The sequence below is a fragment of the Fistularia commersonii genome, chromosome 16 (assembly GCF_037954325.1).
Source record: "Fistularia commersonii isolate RoL2024-O1a breed Wild chromosome 16, RoL_Fcom_v1.0, whole genome shotgun sequence".
Taxonomy (NCBI): domain Eukaryota; kingdom Metazoa; phylum Chordata; class Actinopteri; order Syngnathiformes; family Fistulariidae; genus Fistularia; species Fistularia commersonii.
Window position 1 is genome coordinate 7,480,221 of NC_141299.1, and position 21,574 is coordinate 7,501,794.

General features: G+C 40.6%; 1 protein-coding gene across 1 annotated transcript in view; it reads right to left on the reverse strand.

The window, feature by feature from the left end:
• Positions 1-11,177: 11,177 nt before the first annotated feature.
• midn (midnolin) overlaps positions 11,178-21,574 on the reverse strand; it is a 28,734-nt gene continuing 18,337 nt past the window's right edge. Inside the window, exon 8 of the mRNA XM_086161826.1 lies at positions 11,178-14,804. Within this exon, the coding sequence (XP_086017952.1) occupies positions 14,542-14,804 (263 nt within the window). The 3' untranslated portion in view covers positions 11,178-14,541. The remainder of the gene's footprint in view (positions 14,805-21,574) is intronic.

The following is a 21,574-nucleotide window of genomic DNA, read 5'->3' on the forward strand; positions in this document are numbered from 1 at the left end:
TGTACCAGAGTCCCCAGACTGTTTGGGGGAGGGATACAGAGGGGTGACATAGCTGGAGGGGTCATTGATGATCCACTGATCCCAATATGAAAAAATGGATCAAACTCGGTGGTACCTAACAGAGGTCTGGCGATGTGTCAGTCACAGCTCTTTTCTTCACAAGCATCTTCAACCCGTGAACTATCTGGCTCACCATTAACTTTGTTGCTTCTTTATGAGATCATTGAAAAACACTACAACAGAAAAAAAAACGCCAGCCCTGGAAATGTAAGCATGATAACCATAAACTTCACATTTCAAGGGACATCATATGCCACTGCTTGGAATTGTTAAACAGATTGTAATTTAGAGTATTACCCCTGAAACAGGATACAGCTGGTATTACATTCATTTGAAGTTGACAGCAGCCAAAGCATAGTATAAAAATCACCCAAAGCCCCCCAATGTATGATTTTGCTTTGCAGATCAAATGGTTTAATTGTACAGTAGAATTAGTAGAATTCTTCTCTTGTCATCATTCTGTGAGACCACCCTTGAACTTACAGTGTTTTCGCCAGAATTGAAATGCATGTATTGACATTGCTAGAATAGGGATGGGAAGATGGAAAAAGTCCTTTGAAGAGCTGATTAATGAGGAAAATGAAAGAGAGGCAAGGGTAGAGGAGGGGACTATTGTAGACCACAAAGTAGCAGAAATTAGTAAAAGTTAAGTGAGGAAGGCATTGAAGAGGATGCAGAGTGGAAAAGCAGTTGGTCCTGACGATATACCTGTGGAGGTATGGAAGAGGCAGTGATAAGAGTTTCTGGCTAGATTATTCTGTTGGATCTTAAAGAGTGAGAAATGCCTGAGGAATGGAGAAGTTGTGTGATGGTGCCCATTCTTAACAATAAGGGGAATGTGCAGAATTACGGTAACTATAGAGGGATAAAGCTGATGAGACATACAATGAAGTTATGGGAAAGAGTAGTGGGAATTAGACTGAGAGCAGACATTAGCATTTGTGAGCAGCAGTATGACTCCATGCCTAGAGAGAGTACTACAGATGCAGTGTTTGGTTTGAGAATGCTAATAGAGAAGTACAGAGAAGGCCAGAGGGAGCTGCATTGCATTTTTGTTAAAGATATATGACAGGGTGCCGAGAGAAGAACTCTGGTATTGATGGGGAAGTCTGGAGTTACAGAGAGGTGTGTTAGACTGGTGCAGACATGTATGCTGGCTGTGAGGCTTTGGTGGAACACAGAAGTTCAATGTGGAGGTGGGGCTTCATCAAGGATCATCTCTGAGCCCCTTCTTGTCTGCAGTGGTGATGGACAGGCTGGCTGATGTGGTTAGACAGGAATCTCCATGGACCATGTTTGCAGATGACATTGTGATCTGTAGTGAGAACAGGGTACAGGTAGAGGGAAATCTTGGAATGGGTGGAGAAAAGTGTCAGGGGTACTATGGGATGGCAGACTATCAGCCAGCATGAAAGGAAAGGTGTTCAAGACAGTTGTGAGACCAGTGATGGAGTATGTACGAGAAACAGTGACAATGGCGAAAAGACAGGAGGCAGAGCTAGAGGTCAGAGATTTGAAGATGTTGAGGTTCTCTTTGGGAGTGACGAGGATGGATAGGAACTGGAATAAGTCTATCAGAGGGACAGCACATGTTTTGGAGAGAAAGTTAGAGAAGCCAGACCGAGATGGTTCGGTCATGTACAGAGGAGGGATAGTGAATATATTGGTAGGTGGATGCTGGAATTGGAGCTGCCAGTCAGGAGGTCAAGAGCAGGGGTCAGGAACCCCCGGCTCTTTCATCCATCTGATGCAGCTTCCTGTGAAAAAAATTAACGAGTATTTAATCAAAATGTATCTTATTTCAGTTAGTTAATTTTTAAAATGTAATTTTTAATTTGAAGTTTAAGCCGATCTTGTAAGATCTAAAAAAAATATTTTTGTCGCTCTTAATAAATGACTGCACGTGCAAGTAAAAGGATGACTGCACAGACAGAGGACGGCATTTTTGGTTTGCTGCCAGTGGATAATTTAAATTCAGCTTTTTTTCATAAATACAAGGACTCAAATAGACATTGAGCATTTTTCTTAAAAGTAACCTGCAACCAAACGTCTTTTTTTCAGGATTCAAAAAGTTTTGTTGCATGCAGAAATGATATTTAATTTCCTCTGCAGCTGTTCATTGCAACACATTTACTGTCACATGGACAGTGTAGAAACATGTTTCCCTACAGAGTGAAATTCCTACTTTGTGGTCCGCAGGGCATTTGAATACATAGCATAAAGGCAAAAAATATATATAACATTATATGCCATGCTAATTCATTTTTAAATTTCAAAAGGGTTGTGTAGCTCCATTTACTGTGTCTTCTTTATTGTGGGGAAACAGGTCCAAATGGCTCTTTGAGTGATAAAGGTTGCTGACCCCCTGGTCTAGAGGAAGACCAAAGAGAAGATTTATGGATGTAGTGAGAGAGGATATGAAGTTAGTTGGTGTAAGGAAGGAGGATACAGATAATGGTTAGACGGAAAAGGTTGATTCACTGTGGCAACCCCTGAAGGAAAAAGCCAAAAGAAGAAGAATCTAAGAAAGCATTACCCCGAATCAATGGAGACAGACTTTGAGATGTTCATGTAAAGACATCTGATAAAGCGGATTTCTCTAGAGGATAAGGACACTAGATATTAAGATCAATCTGATTTTATGTTTTTTAGAGGAATGTCTTTTACATTGATGTTCTTATTCAATCTTCCAATTAATTTTTCACAGATGTTACGCTATTCTACTGTGACCTCTACTTTATCCAGCACTGCTCACAATTCATGTCTGCGCTGTAGTTCGCAAATCCTTTAACAGTCTGTATGTTTTCAATATGGTCAATGGAAGATCCCTATCTATCTTAATTACTGTTGTTCAGTATCTGTGGCAACCATACTGGATTATTGATTTTTGCAAATTCATGAAGATCTTTTATGTGCATTGATAACTTGTGTGGAATGTCACAAATAATGTTATTCTGAGAGGTGTTGGTTAAAACTGAATTGTTTTAAACCTACATACTTAACTTGTAACCTGACAGATTTAGTACTACTGTTCCAACAGAAGCACAATGCTGCAATATAACTGCTACTTCCTAAAAATCCTGTATGTTGCAGACATGGAACAGCTCCTCTGAAAGAGCTGTAATCATTAAATAACGTACACTTACTGTGTGTGTTTGTGTGTGTGTGTGTGTGTGTGTGTGTGTGTGTGTGTGTGTGTGTGTGCATGTGTGCGCACGCTAACACAAGCTCAAGTGGCTAATGAGTGGAAGACAATTTCTGAGCAGCTTAACACCCAGGAGGCAAGAACCACCTGTCCCAGGCCTTTCAGAGTGCTGCAAGAAAGAGAGGGAAGATTGGGGTTTCGAGGACGTGGAACAAATCTGTTTTGATGATTATGGGACCATACATGCAGCCTGGGCAGATGTTTGTATGTGTGTGAGTGTATCGGGCACAGGATCCTCCATCACACAAACCAAAACCTAACAGCTTTAGTATTTGGACCAGATTCAGAGATCACAAGCAGACACACCACCTTGAAAACCTCTTGCATGTGTCACATTCAGTATGGCTTTCCCCACAACCACACACTTACTCACACACACACACAAACACACACACACTTGTGTCAAATCTCCTCCTCGTCTTTCTCCTCCCTCATTTAGAAAAGGGTTGTCATCTATGGATTTAGCCTTAAGAGCTGAACAAAATCAGCCCCCCACCTTTCCTTAAACATTTTATCTAATATACACTAGCGCTCATGAGAAGCAACTGCTAATTACAAAGGATAAGGGTGCAGCTAATGACTAAAGAGCTGGATAAATCTGCATAGATGAGAGCTTTAATTAGGTGAGGGGAAAATGAGCCAGCAGGCCATGAGGGAGTCTTCTTTTTTGGCCCAGGACACCTTAGGCCTTGGCTGGCACCAATCCCCTTTGTTTTGTAGCTGAGGATTGTCTTCGTTTTTTAAGGGGGGTGATTTCAAAACACATTTCCACAGAGATAGGTGAGGGATTATTCAAAACGGTTCCACCCTACAGGCACCAAGGGCTGTGACATACTCTATTTGAGCCATGACCTAAAAATGTGACAGCATGACATTTATGCTTCTGGCACTTTTTTTCTTTTTTTTTTCCTCAGTCACTAATGCATGCACGCTTGCCCCTGGTCCTCAAGTATTTTTCAGATTGCACCATTCTTTAAGCTGGTGGTCAAATTGCTTTGTTCCATTACACATTGTTATGCTTTGAATCATCATATCAAAAATGTTTGATAACTTGTAAATAATCTTCACAATTTTTGTATATAAAAAAAAAATCCATGTTATGAATAGATGAATGGATATGAATAGATATGTCATTACTTTATTTTTATTATGTGTTTAATGCACCCTGGATTAAATATTCAACCATTTTTTTCTGATTTCCTGTTTTTTCTGTCAATGTGCCAATGGTCTTTTAAAAACATTATTTTAAAGCACAAGTACTTCATTCATGGACAATCTCAGCTCCTTAAAAGGGTTTCATCACTTTTCTACATATATCTGAAAACTCCATGTATTTATTCTGCCTTAATTTAGTTTTTACTTACAAGAAATGACATCAAGATACTGACTGAGACACATTTCTCAAATTATGGTTTGTTACCATGGCAGCCGTTGCCACATCCTGCTGTAGTGGGTTTTCTCTGTGTTCATTCATTTTTGTGTGCACGTGACAAAGGATTTACCAAGCTGTGTTTACACTACCATTTATGGGATTGTATGACCAACGGGCAAAGGGCTTCCCTCAAAGACAAAAAAAGACCATTAATATTTTTAACACATTTACAGTTGTATACACACACACACACCACAGGCGCGCATGAGCCATCGTGCCATGCTCCAATCAGTTTTGAAAACTGCATCATTTTCATAGATTTATCTCTTCTTTCAGTCAAACAGAATGTTTATGTGACAGCTACTTGACATGAGATTTTACGGGATCGTAGAACAAGGGATAACACACACTGTTGTTTAATCCAGGTTGGAGTATGATATTTGAACTTAATGTTAATTATGCCAGAGTGATTTCTTACCCTTGGTTAAGGGATGGGATAAAATGATGTCGCCAGCCACTGCCAAAGCCTTTATCTCCCTTACGACGAGTGCCTCTACTATAAGGAGGGGTGATAGTTATATGAAATTGCTGTTGAAATCTGTAGCAACCAGCATGTTCTCTACAAGCCTAATTGTATCCGTATATCTAAACTTGAAAAACAACAAATGTAAATGTGGACACTGCTTTGTATCTTTGAAGATATGGGACCAAGCAGTCAGGTAACGATGTATGTACTTTAATTTATATATTAAGGGTTTTATACCGGATTGTTTTTGGTTTTCTTATGCAGTGAACCCCATGCTGCATTTCTGAAGTTGAAAATTAACAGCAAGTGCTGAATACATACAATCCACAATTTTACCTCAACATAAGAAAAAGCAGACCTTGGGGTGAACCTTAATCCTAGCAGGGAAACGCATGTCAGAAAGCATTCTGTTATTAACTAGATCTTGAGTATTTCTCAGAGAATCCCTGTCCTTTTCTCAATGCTCACTATTGTCCTACATACTTTAGGCTGGACGGCACCTGTCATGCTTCTCTGAGGAAGGGACAGAAGACAAGACATGAACTGAACTCAGCTGCTGGTGAGTGAAAGGACAATTAATTTACATTCAGGCCACGAGGTTGCATGAATTGCCAGAATCCATTGCCTCAGCTGTTTCTGCACACTGTACAGGCATTCCATAAGTCACAGAGCCATATTCACGAATGGGAGCAAAGTGGGGGGTGGGTGAAAGGGATCAGGCAGCTGGGCTGAGACTTGGGTGAAAATCGACATCTCTATTCTACCCTTACTCTTATCAATCTGCTCCATGTCAAGGCTTCTCTCACTGGAGAAAACAAAAAGCGGTCTGCTCTCCCAATTGTATTCATAGATTGAATACACATAATTTGTATTTGTATTGTTTAGAGTTCATAAGAGCAAAACTTACAAGCATCGATTACACTTGGAATAAGAACCAATTCCAGAGTATAAACATGAAATGCTAGAGATGAGACATTTCTAAATATTGTTAGAGCTGGAGTGAGGAAGCAAGTGCATGATTGGGTTGCTGCTTTACCGGGTAAGCAAATCTGTTTATACCAGAGAGTGCTGCAGTTATAGATTTTAAAGGGTCTCTGTGTGTATTGTCTGGACTCTTTCTTGCCGAGACACGGCGTGCAGCGCTCTCAAATTATGCACAGCCGAAGATTAACAGAAAACATGTGCTATTGCTGTTTTAGCCATAGATCATCTGTTGTTCCACTCCATTGTAATTCAGACTACAATTTGCCTCAAACAAAACCGAAAGAAACAAAACACATGTTGATTCACTGAGTAAAACAACATTTCTAATCAGGGACATGGCATCTCAGTAAGTCAGTAATTCAAAAAGACAGAGAGACACAGGATGAGTGTTAAGCAGCTTAACCAGTTTCTCTCCTGCAGCTGCTAAAGGTCACTGGAGCAACTGCTGAAATGTACATAATCTACATAAAAGATAGAGACGGGGTGGTTGAAATTGTGACAGTTACCTCCAAAATTGTAAATCAGCAAGTGACAGGAACTCATGATAGGGGTTTTCAGCCCCTGCATTAATTCTGGAAACACTAATGAATGATTAAGTATATTACTTGAAATCATAGAATTATTGAAGTCATTTTAATCCAAGCAGTGACCTAGATTTCTCTAAGGACCCAGGTACTTTCTCAGGTAAGTACAGACAGGTAATTTCTCAAACACTGACATCTTCCAAAAGTTGATGAAATTTGCCTCAAGTTCCCACAAATGTTCGAGACGTTATTTTAACTCAAGACGCATATTTACAGTCCAATCATATTCATCAATATTCTGTAAATCATCCTTTGATAGAAAAACAAAAACAAATCAACAACATGGTTCTTGGAAATTATTGTTTTACTTTTTGTTTTTGTTTGTTTTTATGATTTTGTATTTCTAACTGCTACTCCATAAATAACAAAATAATTTTATGTTGTTCAGTTCATCAGTTTTATCAGTGCATTGTGGATGTCTGAGATTGGATGCTTTACTTCATGTAAGGAAGCCTTAACATTTATGATATACTCACAGCAGTAAATTAGGTCAGTTATCCATAACCTACAGGACCAGAGTTGTTGCTAAGCAATGACATCCTACATTACACCGCATCTTTTTTAATACTGTTGGTTCAATGTCTCTTTTTCCCAGAATAGTGTGGTTTAATTAGTGAGTGCCATCTGTATGGGTGAGTGTACACATCCTGTTTACCAAGTTAAAAGGGTTTATTTTAACCATGACCTTTGTGCTATTCCACCCTGTGTCACAAGTTTAACCTCAGAAGTCCATTCGACCCAGATAGTGATGAACAGCTGAACACCACTGAGCATAATGTCTGTATGTATGTGATCGGTTGTCCTGAAGAGGCCCAATGATGGCTTGTTCAGGAATTCACCAAGGAATTGTGTGTGTTGTGTGTGTGTGTGTGTGTGTGTGTGTGCATGCGCACATGTGCACATGCATGCGTAAGTACGTGCTCGTGTCACGCAAGCACTCTTTGCAGCCTCACAGCTGCATAAATATCCATCAGGTAACGTTTCTAACAGAAAGGCATTCTTCTCTTTCAACTGTGCAGGGAACAAACAAAAATAGACAAAAGACAACAAGGTCCCTGCTGACCATGTGAGCAGCCAAAAGTCTCAAAGAGGAAGGGAGTGAGGACTGACATAAAGAAAAAGCATTTTTACTGCGTTTGCTTCATTACTCTTGCACAGATGGGGCTTTCATCAGGGCAAAGAGTTTGTTTGTTGTCCTTGGGTATCCTATATGATAAAAGCATATAGCTAAATATATAGGACAATAATGGCACAAGAAATTGAAATATCATGGTTTATTGTGCCATAAGACTTGGCCATTTAAATTAGTTCTGTTATTGAATGTTTGAGTGGTTTGATAACAGAAGGATCTTTTTACATTAGCCCGACAAAATTGTTTGTTTGCTTTGCTCCGAGCTCAATAAAATCTCATATTTTATGAGACATTAATTCAGTAATAATTTGTAACATCGCAATCTCCTTTCAGCTATTTAGGGCTCAATGTTCAATGCAATTCCCTCCATTACACACACTGTGAAATTCTTTTGTTACAATGTAAAAAATATCTTGTGTCAAGTCATCTTTATACTCATAGAGCCAGTGTGCACGTACGAGTAAACAGCCTTGCAGCTCATACATACACAAATAGCATCCTAAATTCAGATATTTATGCCAACATGCTGTGCAATACTTGTTTTCTTGCAATGTGTCTTCTTGGAATATTTTCAGTTATGTCTGTGTATTTGTATCTGTGTTGTGTGAGAAGAGGATACAGCTGAGTGTGTCTTATCTTAGATCACACAAACATCGTGTGAAACCCCAACACTCTGGAACTCCTCTGGATCCTAGAACCACAGGGTTTCAGTTTGCGGTGGCAGCTGAGCCTCCCTCTCTCTTTCCTCTCTCACTCTGTGTTCTTCTTTAGCGGTGGTGACAGCTACATCCACAGACAGCAAGCTTGCAGAAAGCGGCAGATGAGTGTGGAGGCCGAGACTGACAGTCAGATGAAGTCAGAAATAGGCAGCGACTTCTGAGAAGAGACTCTTGATAGTTGCAGTATGACTGGAAGTCATGCAAAGTTATCAGCCTGCTGCAGCACTTCTCGCTCATGTTACATCTAATAAAATGTAATGCGGCACATAGTCAAAGTGAAAAGTGGCAGAATTTGTGAGTTCACTTTGCAATGTTAATTAAATGTGTAAAAAAATTCACTTGCGGTTCCGTTTTAATTTTTTTGGTCTCAAACTGACTGGAAGACAGATTTTCTATTTTCTAAAATAACAAAGTTGACTCTTTTTTTTATGTTCTGACATCTTAAAGTTTGAGAATCAAAGACTGTTTTATACCACCAAGATATCCTGATGATTTTTATTCTTCTATACCTCATGCCCATAGGTTGGACAAAGTCATTTTGGGATGTCTTGAATGAAATCTTCAGATTCAAATTCCACGTCTTAAGCAAATCTCTAGTTTAATCTCAAAATTATTTTAATGCTACCACATAAATAAACATAAATGGGGTTGGGGGATCAAGGACTAATTATCAATTTAAATTGTACGGGTCACCTCTTTTTTTCTTGCCCACCAATTTTGCTATTTGCAGACAAAGTGGAATAATAAGCAAGATGTATCGAAGAGTAACAAACACATCATAACAGCAAAGCACGCTGACGACGCACGCCTGCCGATGGCCTTTATCCGCACTGGCAGTAGGGCTATTTTCAGCCACAGCTGTTAACAGGCCATGGACAGTTTGGTCAAAAGTGGAAGTAATCAGGGCATTACAAGGGTTCACCATTTCTTGTTTTATTGTACTGGTCCCCTGCTTGATATTCTCCAATTCCAATTGAAATCACAACGAGATATACAGGAATATCAGTAAATCGGATTCTCCGACCAAACCAGATTCAGCAGACAGACTAAAATTAGAACTTTTGTTGGATTGGATTTCAGTGGCTAGCACAGAATTGAACAATTTGCATAACATTGTATTATTCAGAGCTATATGTACATAATTATCAAAATATAAAACTATTAAATTTGTAATTTAAAAATACTTTGTCTTTTCCCATTCTATTAAACCCAAATGTGCCACTGGCTATTGAACAACTTCATATATGGGCTGGTATTAACATTTCTTGAGTCTTTTCTCTGGCTATTGGTCACTGAGCTCAGCTCAGGCCACAGAGGAGTCGTGTTTCCTCGTGTTCATAAGATCACTGAGTAGGAGGCTTTCATTGCCACAGCCATCTATGTGGACTTGAGGGGAGAAGTAAGAGAAAGGCCAGGGGTTGTATTCCTCGTCCTTGACTATGAGCTGAATGAGGGTGTAAAGACATCTGGTCTCTGTAGCTGGCAGGGTGGTTTGGATAAACACCTGGCAATTTAATGTGAATGTATTAACTGTTTTATGTAACAAGTCGAAGACAAAGGCATAAGCCATCTACTTTACTACTCTCTATTACTACTGCTCTACTCTAGTATCTACTTTATACTGCATGCTTAAGAACAAAAACCTCTGCAACAATAGCAAAGGTCAGAATTTGATTTTTTTTTTCAAATGATTTATTTTTGCTTTTGAACTAAAATTAAATGTTTGTTTTTTTGTTTTTTATTCCTTATTAGACCACAGTTAAAAGTGACATGCAGACATTGCTGTTTGTCATCCCATCGTGCTACAGTGCATCATCCCAGTTTGTAAGCCGTGTTACTGAAGTCCTGAGCAAACTATGCTTTGACAAACATATAGGTTAGCCCTTTCATGTTCAGTCGCCCTTCAAATATTCCTTGATCCTCCGAGTCAAACCATGCTCTCAGCCTCGCCAATTACAAAAGCCAGAGCTACAAGTGCCGCTTCAAAATTCTTTTTTTACTGAGAGTACATGTGTCAGCAAGCGAGCTTCGTATGAGGCACCACTCTTTCTCCCTTCTCCAATCTGCCACTCAGATTCTATACTGTGTCTGATCTTGAGTCTGGCAGCTTTCACAGATCTGCAGAACATTTCTGTTGGCTCTCGTAGTGAGTCAAAAGCTCAACATTAAAGAAGTCAGTCTTCTTCAGCCATGCTCGCGAAATCTGGTGGGCTCAGCGGCATTCAACTTCCTAGTTTAACTTGTTAAAGGACAGCTTAAAAAAGGCTTATTGATATCTGCTCATGAAACATTTCAGACAATATGACATGCAGAGATTAAAGTATATCAGGTTTATTAGAAGGATCTCAATGTCTTTACCAGCCACCACAAATTTCTGCAGGGTGTTTTGATAGTACTTCATCTATTTTCTTCAGTTTGACCCAGAGAACAGAGACTCATCCAAGGACCTTGTCCACCTTTCAGGCAGCAAACATGGTCCAATCCAATTTAAGCTCCCTGAACAAATGCCTTTCCACATGAAAACAGACTGAATAGCAGCTTTCCGTTAATGCATCATTGCTATTACCGGTAAATGGATTGAACCATGGAGACAACTTGGTGTGCTCATTTTGTTTTTTTATTTATTACCTAAAAAAAGAAAATGTTCTATCACAAGTCACACTGAAATGTATTGCTTAAGAAAAAAATATATTCATATATTTTTTCTTTTTTTTTTTCATTTTTCCCCTTTTTTTCTTTTTCAGAAACATGTTTGTTTCCATTATAATCCACCAATAACAAGTTTTTTTTGGACACAGGCAACAGCTGCTGCTATGTCACGACAACCTTCTCCCCCACTTAAAAATGCACAAAGAAATACATAATTCACAGTTACCATTTTGGTTTCATAAATTAATACAGTCACATATGTGCTACACCGGTCTAGAGCTAGAACATTGTAAATTGTATTCTTGAATCCTGTTATTTTCAATAGTTGGCTACAAGAAAGAACAGGCAACTCAACTTAAATGACGTGATCAGAATTCCACCGACATACTGGTTTCCCGCCCTGTAATGCTTTGTTATCTTTTTTTGTTTCATCTTTTGAATTTCACACAGAAGTGAGGCACACACAGAGTATAATTCATACATATACAAAAAAATTAAAATAAATACAATTTGGGAGGGGCAGGGGAAAAATTGTCCTTTAATGATGTGGTATCCCGGTAAAACTTGAAGTGCATGTGGTATAGAGTCCTCAAAGGACCTTTCTTATTAAGAATAAGGGTTGTTTTGTTTCATGCCAGACAAGTACTGTGGCGTTAACTGCAGTTGATATAAATTACACAGATTAGTTGCTTTTTGCAGCTTGTCGATAGGAGGACTGAGTCAAGAGAGATGTGACGTTCAGACAAGAGACCAACAAGCATGGCAACATAAAGAAATGGGACAAAGACAATATTTGAGGAATAACACCATCTCATGACTAGTACTCAATTCACTCAAACAAGCTTTACCCCTTGAATCTACCACTCTTGTTGCTGCAAACACTACAGTTGTGTGATCGATCAAAAAAGCAAGTTTTATCAGCATAAATCTGACATTGACACTGCAAGGGCAACATTTTAAGGCACAGAAGCCTTGACATAATAGAGACTCCACCAGCTAAAAGCACTAAACAACAGATGCCCAGTGTCTTCGGTGACAAAAATGGTGCCTTGATAACAACAATCCAACAACGATACACAGAAAGTTTAACCCCCCCCCCCCCAAAAAAAAACAAACAAACAAACAGAAAAAAAAACATCCCCGCCCCATTGTCCCCAAGTGTCTCATTTTTTTTAGTGAAAGGTAAGGCCACTTAAAAAAAAGATGAGGTTCACCAAAAAAGGTAATCTCTCACTGCAATCTCTGGGAGTGCAATTGTGGTGGGGTGGTCAATCGATCAGACAGACAGACAGACAGACAGACAGACAGACAGACAAATAGACAGTCTCCTTTTTCGTACGTTTGACAGACAGTACTGTAAATCCGCTGGTCTGTTGTTTCCCTGCGAGTAGGTCTATGCAATTCTCTGCTGGCATTCAGGCTGGGAAGAAAGGGTGGTTGATAGTTTGGCTGCCTGGGTCCTTGAGAGTCATGGGGTGAAGCCAGTTTTTGCGGAGCAGAGAGTCTCTTTGCTCATCATCATCATCTTCATTGTCACACAAGAGGAATGTTCAGTGCTGAGCAAGACATGAGTCCACACTTAACTTCATTTGTTTTGGTTTTGTGGTGAAATACCTTAGCAGGACACTGTTTTTAATAACATTGAGAAACGAAAATTACAAAAACGAACCAACAAAAGCAGCATTGTTTTATTTCTTTACAAATTCATGCATGTTGTTAACCTTCACTCCCACAGAACCAGTTTCCTTTTTTAATCTTCCATCGATAGAAAAATGACCAGTGTAATTCACACATCCGCATGCAAAGAAAAGTCACTTTTTCCCCTCCCAATTTTTTTCTTTTTAAATCAAGTCCCAGTGTAGCAGCAAAACTGTGAAAGGCCTAACCTGATATGTCAATGGATGTCCTAGTGGAGGCACTAGATTATGATGCCGGACACAGATCTCACTTCTCCCTCTTTGCCAATAAAAAAATATAGTCATTAGTTTGAGGATTTATGGTATGGTACACATAAAATGGGCCCATTGCTGGGAACAAATTTGAAAATCCGTCCTGTGATAAAGAACAGACCCAAGCATTCGCTGCTGCTGATTTGAAACCCATCATTTGGGAGAAGACGACTCGGGCAAAACATGGGATACTCAAAATCCATTTTACACTAAAGTCAAACATACACACACCCTCATAAACCTTTGCCAATTATCATGTTTATGTACATTATCTTATATCAACCCTCAACAAGTCTGTTCAGGTCTCTAAGACATAAGGTGGGCTGGATGACAATTAACTTTCTATATCATTTTCATGTGGCTGGATGACTAGAATTCAAGGACGAACTAATGGATGACTGAATGAATGTACGGATTTGTTGGTAGTCATCAGTTTGACTAAAGCCACAGAGGGCTGCTGTTTTTTGAAAACAGCAGATAGGAAGAGAAGTAAAAATAAATTTCTTTCCATATACATTTTAAAGATTTTAAAATCTCTAAAGCACTTTCTGTTAATATTAATTCATTTTGTTTATGTATTTATCACTCCTATCAGTACCCTATGCCACTGAGGTTGATATCAATACTTCCGTATTTATTTGATTTTCTACTTCAGGCCCCACTTCCTTTCTGCACACTTTGATCAGCTGTTATGAATCAAGAATATGTGCAAATCAACAACTACTTTGAACTGTTATATGAAAACCTGAATGCTCTGTGAACAATGCTACATATTTTTTTGTTTATAAAATATAATATTATGTTTCAAAATGAAAAAAACAACCCTGTAACAGGTAAAAACCAGACTGGACGGGTAGAATATTTTGAGATCAATAAGAATGCCCATCAGAATAATCCATAGTTGGCAGTTTTGCCATTCTTGTGATTAGGAAACACTGAAGCCTCTGGTGCTTCTATTGTTGGTTATTAGTCCAGTGTGGATATCTTCATTGCTGTCCAGAGTGCACGTTAAAAAACAAAACAAATATTGAAGAAAAAAAATCTGAAAATACCACCACCACCACCACCACCACCACCACTGGTTTCTATTATGCTCAAATTCAGATATGGTCTCTGTAATTCTAGAATAAAAGTCTTGCACATGGGTAAAGTCCAACTGTTGTCTGTCCAAATCCAAGCATCAAAGAAAGTTTTGCTGCTATTTTTACTGTTTCTCAAACAGTCACCTGTGAAGGACCTTGTGATTAAGATCTGCAGGAAGTCTATTTCCACCTGACAGACACTTCTCACAGTCCTCTTTGCACATTTCTGTGCCACCTCCTGCAAAAACAATGCTTTCAATCTATCCCTCAGGAACATGTTCAGGCCATGACAAACTCGGACTTCAAGTCTGCCTTGACATCCGGTTTCCACACTGAATCATCAAAGTCTAGGTCCAGGGAACCTTCACTGGACATACTGCTGTTGCTGTTGCTGCGCCCAGCCTTACGGTTGGGCAGCCACTGATAGGGAGCGCGTTGGTCCCGCCTTGCCTTCCTACGCAAGCGCTTCTGCTGCATCAGGAGTTGTAGGCGTTCCACTTTACAGCGGGTTGCACGGTTCTCGGTCTGCCGCATGCGATCACCTGATGAGAAGAAAAGTATTTATTTTTTATTTTTTAATTTTTTAGAAATTGTATTTATTTATCATTTACAATTATTTATTTAATAGTATTTATTTATATGTATAAGGGCTTGTTTATTGAGAATTACCGGATTTAGGTTATTGCGTGCACAGTTCTGTGTGTGTGTGTGTGTGTGTGTGTGTTTGTGTGTGTGTGTGTGTGTGTGTGTGTCAAGCACAAAGAAAAAGCTTCATCCTTGATTAGGTTTCGGGGCTTTTATTACATTGTTACTATATGTCAGGAAAAATCCCTCAACCTCCACTCCCCTCCCTCCGTGCACACCTAAACAATGTACACACCTGTACACTGACACTCTTTTTCTTCTCTTTCTTACACACATGCACACACATGGGAATTTAGCCCTTAATCTCCCCTAGCATGGTTAATTAGCCCCCTCAGTAGTATTTCATCCCCTTATCGCTGAGTGGGTAGAACCTCTTAGACCTGAATCTCCTTGAGAACCAATAGCAAGGCAAAAAGCAAACAAACCCAGCTGCCTATGATATCAGTGCACATAAGTGCAGATGGCATGTCTCAGCAACTGATTGTGCTGCTAAATGCATTTCTTGCTGTTGATGTGCCTATAGGTGGACCCAATCTCCTGGGAGAGGCCTTGCATTACATAGTGAATACTCTCTAATATTGTGCAAGTCAAGTCAAGTCTAATCTCATTCATACATTTATTCAGGGTCTAGAAAGGAAGAGAAAGCAACCACAATCTATTACCCAGCTCCATTAGTATCTGTCCGGGAATTAAATAATTAAATAATGGTCTACAATGTCAATAAAGCAAAGCACAGCAGCCATATCTGCTTCTGCTCCACACCACAAAATACACACACACACACACACACACGTGCGCGCGCTCAAATCTACAATCGAGTACATCATGTATTCACACAAAACCACACACAATGTGCAACCCCACTTTGAATAGACACAAAGCTGAAAACACACAGTCACAAATGTATGCATGTACCCCCACACGCCAGTGCGCAAGTGTGTGCACACACGCACACACATACACACATGCGCGCGCGCACACACACACACACACACACACACAGCAACAGCAGCCGCAGTAGCTTTTAACGTGGATCGATGGCAAATTAAAAAGACCTATTGATTAAACCTTAGCTCTAGTGCAGCCATCCATCTCAGGCCCAGGACAACACTATTGGCTTTCAATAGAAAATGCAAGCGAATGGAAATTGTAAGCGGAGAAAGGGACTGGGGGAGATTGCGTTTTTTTCTTCCTATTTTTTTATGGCTACAGCTTCCTACTCTCAGCTCATTGACCCCATCCCCACCCCCACCTCTCACAACCCCAAGTCGCTACCATTTCCAACCATTTCAGCCCTCCTGTTCACAGACACCCTGCTTGCTACCCCCCTTCTCTTGCTCTCTCACCATTTTTCCCAAGAGACATCTAGGTAGGGCAGTGTGAAAAAAGGCATGAGGGAGGCGAGGGGAAGGGGGGGCATTGTGGGTTAAGGAATTCCGCCCCCAGGGTTGAGCGGGATGGAGAAAAGGATGGTGGAAGAGGGCGGTGGTGGAGGGTAAAGGATCAGCTGTAGGTGGCAGTTTTTCCAGATCGATTGTACCCTCCTCTGCTCTCACACACTATCGGAATGAATTCCGGACTGTGTGGGCTTAATTTACCTCTTTCCTTCATTTGCTTATCAGATCACACAATGCAAAGCTTCTTCTCCACCTATCAATATTCACCACTGTCAGGCATTGTAAACTGAGGAACTGCACTGCTGTCGCACAGCACTGCAGAAAGGATGCCCAAAGTTAACAAATGAAAATATCTCTTCACATTACTCTTAGCTGTCTGGAAAGATTGGGATTTTCCACTCACTAATAAATTGCGCAGTCTTTGTATAAATTACTGAGTGTGCAGAAGTATGTGTGTGTCCAGAGGGGATGGGAGCTGTGTGTGATGGCAGCAGGTCATCTCTAGAGAACAAGAGGCATAAAAAGAGGGGGTAGTACATTAGGGCCATTGTTCTACTGCCTTAGCTAAATGTAACATCCATATATGCTGCAGCAAGTCTTTGTTTCCTTGGGTTCTCTACATTTGCCTTATCTCATCCAAGAATTATTTTATTGTAAGTGAAGTATATTGATCAGGAAAACTATAATATAATACATTGAATACAAAAATACACACAAACACACAGTAAATTGGTTCAGTGGGAGGTCTAGGCCTTTGCCTTGGCAAGTGCTCTGGGAATGTGCTTGGAGCCACACCAAACTTAGAGCACGGGTGTGTGTGCATGTATGTGTGTGCGTGGCCATTCATCAGCGTCACTACCGGAGCCCTGGGCGGCTGGGCCGGACACAGCTGGCCACAGGGATCTCCAGACTATGTTTATGACAGTGGGACTATTATTAGGGTTGGCCAAGAAGAACAGACTATATACAAACACACACACACACACACACACACACACACACACACACACACACACACATCAAGATACACGCAGGCTAGCACTGTGCCCAGCTCCAGGAACTTCAGTTTGACGTGAGTGCAGTAACCTTGGGGGACCCAGAGAGAGATGATTGAGTGACATAAGGAACGAGGTACAGCGAGAGAAAGACCTCCATTTGAATGCCGTTGTGACATGGAAAATAAGAGGCGGGGAAGAAACAACTGATTTCCTTAGAAATGTGCAGTGGGATATATCAAACAGCTTGCACAGAAGAAGGGAGACAGTTTAAGTTTCCTCCCCTTATACTTCACCTCTCCTGTCCTGCCAATCATATTAATACTCAACCTGAGCAGGAAATTGTCTTATATACAAATGCAGCCAGAAAGTACACTCGGCTCTGGAACAAACTGTAAAGAACACAGATACATTGGCAAAGAAAGAGAAAAGGTGATCTATGAATACTCTGCGTTGTCTGTGCATTATAGCCCAGCCCAGTAACAGAGCAGAGACTGAGATAACACTCGTACAGGAGGGTGGGAGGAGTGGGTGGAAGAGAAGGAGGTGGAGGAAGAGGAGGAGAAAGAGGACAAGAGGCAGAAGATGGAGGTAAGAAAATGCAGTGGGGCAGAAATTTGCTGGACACAAGGGACGATTTAGGGAGCCTTTTCTTTTATTGATTGTATAAAGATTGGTCCTCATTTGTGGTTGTCTTTGGACTGTTTTTTGTTTGTTTGCCTTGGTGAGTTTTATCATCTTGCAGAGAACAATTGTGTTTGTCAGCATCCAGAGAATGAGGAATACAGGGAAGGGTGTAAAGACTACACTACACTAACATTCAGAAGACCCCCTTATGTTTTTTGGTCTTCAACTAATACTAGAAAGCCATCACAATACTGCATCAGTGTGTGATATTAAATAAGACTGTCAACTGGAATTGGGGACAAAGCCAGTGACAATGTAGCATCTGTATTTTGTATGATTGCTGATATGAGTACCTCATGCACATCTGTTACTTTTCAACACAGATATGGAGATCTGTTTTTCTAACTGTGCCCATTTTTATTCAGTTATCCATGAGTAATCAAGATATGACATCCCTATCCCACCATGCTGCATTTTCTCTTTAACACCATCACTGATTCAACTCTAGGATTCTTCCACTGTTGACTGAAGTGCAAAGAAGATTATTAAAAGGTTTTCACTGGTAAGGCAGAAACATGGTACACATTCTCACATTAAATTATTGTTCAGATGTTACATTAATCATATAATTATACAATTCTATATCATAATGTATCATTTAATAGGATCTATTTTAGATGGAATGATAGAATAGACAAAGAAACCTTTTGCTGTGTTTGTCTGCTTTTCATGCTATCTGTTGTGTAAAAATAAATAAATCAGATGGTTCTGACCGAAAGAGGAGATGTCAATGGAGGGCAATCTGGATTACTGTTCAGGAAACTACTTGACAAAAACTATTGAGCTCAATGCCAGAAAAAAAAAGAATAAAAACAGAGCACTAACCGCTAGACAATATCTAAAGACAATATCTAAAAACCAGTCAAATTGTAACTCAAATGAAATTGCACTGATAGCCCTGCAGGGGATTCTTTAAGGACTTTTAGACTCACTTTGCATTAGCTCTCCTCATTTTGATCCATATGTCAACAATGAAAGGGCACCTAATGTTACCGACCAGCTCTGGAAAATCAGTGGCGTACTGTTACTGGAATATTCACTGAGTTACTTCTGCACACGTGACAAAGCAAACAAGCTTCTGTGACAAGGAGAGATACAAATGGATAAATCACTGTGCTTTGATCAAGCAGGTCATTGCTTAAATATGCGACTCAGATACGTTAAAGCCACTGATTCTCTGCTTATTCCCCTTCTCCTTCAACTTGCCATGATTCAGTCTGCGGGAAACTAATGTGACCTAACAAATCTAAATGGGACAAATGGGGGGAACAGATCCGGAAGAGGCAGAGGACAGGAATGGGGACTACAGGCGCTTGCAGTGCAGACTGTTCCCCTTCTGTGTGTCTCTCTGTTGAATTAAGGCAGCTACAAAGGGATTGAGAGTAAAAAGCAGCTCTATAATCCCGTAGCCCACCCCTCTTCTGCACGACAATGGCACAGCCTGGTGCCCTGTATGTAGCCCCTGCCCCTGGCCCCTTCACAATAGATTTTTGCAGGGCAGGAGGCTGGAGGGCTGGAGGGGGTATCAGGGAGGTTTACCTTAATCTGTAAAGGAATTTAGCTTAAAATCAGTCTGTTAGAGAATATTAAACCGTTCCTGTTCAAAGTCAAACCAAGGCTTGGCTTGGTAACCCAGCAATACTTTACACCGGAGTCTTGAGACCAAGCTAGCAGCACAGTCTTAACCAGACATTTGTGGCTGAGTGTGTGTGCATGTGTGTGAGATCGAGATTTTTGTTTACGCTTGTCTTATCCACCTTGCACATGAACTTGCAGCGGAAAGGGTAAAGGCTCTCAGGAGACAGCCAAGCTATGTGACATTTTCGAGAGGCCGTCCTAACCTGAGTGTGACTGAACACACACATTCGGGCAGATGAGGCACCCGTTACTCCTGTAGCTGAATGAAGGCAGGTTTCTGTGAAGCAGAGTTAAGCCACAGTGTTAAGTCCTGTAAGTCTTCCATCAGGTGTTGGCTGATAAGACTGCCCTGACAGCACTTAGTCACTGACTTCCTTGGGACGCCATGCAGAACAGGATATAAGTCGTCATACACACACTTGACGCAAACTGACCAGCATTCATTGTCTTACTGAACTAAACTGAATGTAGCTGGGCAGGTTACTCATTCATATCCTTTTCTGGTACTGTTGATTGTTGCCAGAAAGTTAAAATGAAGCAGTGAATAAAAAAAAAAAAAGGGAATGAGACACTCTAGTCTTTCATCCATTTTTTTTCTAACTTTGTAACTGTGGTCATTGTCTAACAAAGGGCAATCGGTTGACTGATGGACAGGATATAAACACCCATATGATGAATGGTGGCTTAGTGTTGTGGTTTTAAAGCCCTTACCCCGGCCCCCACCCCTTTTCTGAATCACCCCCGTCCCCTCCCTTCCTCACAAAGCCATTTTTTTCAGAGCTACATTTGGGAATGGATCTATTTAAAGCCCAAATGAACACAGACGATGTATTGATGTACAACGCAGACATGGAAAGAGAAGGGAGATTGACTGATAGATATACTCCACAGCCCAGACTGTTTTTGGACAGCAAATAGGAGATACAGCAGTGTGGGCTGTTGAGTGCAGATGCAGAGATGGCAAGAAGAGGGGAAGGGAAGGGAAGGGTGGGGGCAGTGAGGGAAAGGTCTTCCCTGAGTTAGGAAAATAATGCTGTGTTTTTCCAACTGTTCATTGAACACCTCTTAGAGCACTTGGGGTGATGCAGAAGAATACTGGACATTTCTGGCCAAAATGAATTCAGTTCATACAGCTCCAGCACTCTGTGCTGCCAGCAAGAGAAGGTCATAAAATAAATGGGAAAGCAAGAGTATGACAGTAGAAAAGTACATTCTTATATTTTTAAACAAAAGAAAACACACAAATTACTCTATTCAAGTCCAGCTCTGTTGGACTATTCCACCAAAGAGTTTCTCAATTTCCTCAGCCAGAGATAAGGCTGCAGTAGAGGACAATGCTGTTTCTCTCCACAAAGCAAGTCTAACCTTACATTGCTGACTGAATCTTATCTGTACTGGACATCTGTCTGACACGCAACATCCTGTGTCTCTGCGAGGAACGGAGGTTTTAAAACACCCCAACCCATCCCTAAACAGTATCATCGGAACTCCCACACCTGCTCCCGCCCAACCCTTCAGCATGGGTGTGTAAGCCCGTACTAACCCCAGCCTATACATGCCCCAGCTGTGGCCCTTCTTTAAGGTAGGTTAAACCACCCAAAGCCTAATCTAATCTAAACATAGCCCAGCCCAGGGTTGAGGGGGTAAACCTATCTCCTTGGTGCTCGTAAACAAAGCCATCTCAGCTGCTTACAAGTGAAGCCTGACTGAACAGGTCTGTAGAGGCTTGTATTGCATTGCTATGGAGATTCCTCCTCCTTCTCCTCTCCACAGCCTCAAGCCAACAACATATATATATGTATTTTATTGAGTGTGGCTTTTCAAGTCCTGTTTTTCATTGTGGTTCAGGTGCATATTATTTATTCAGACTGTGATGAAAAGTCATCTCAATGAAAGTAAATGTTCAATGATGTTGACATGACAAACATGAAGACAAAGCTGACAATGAAC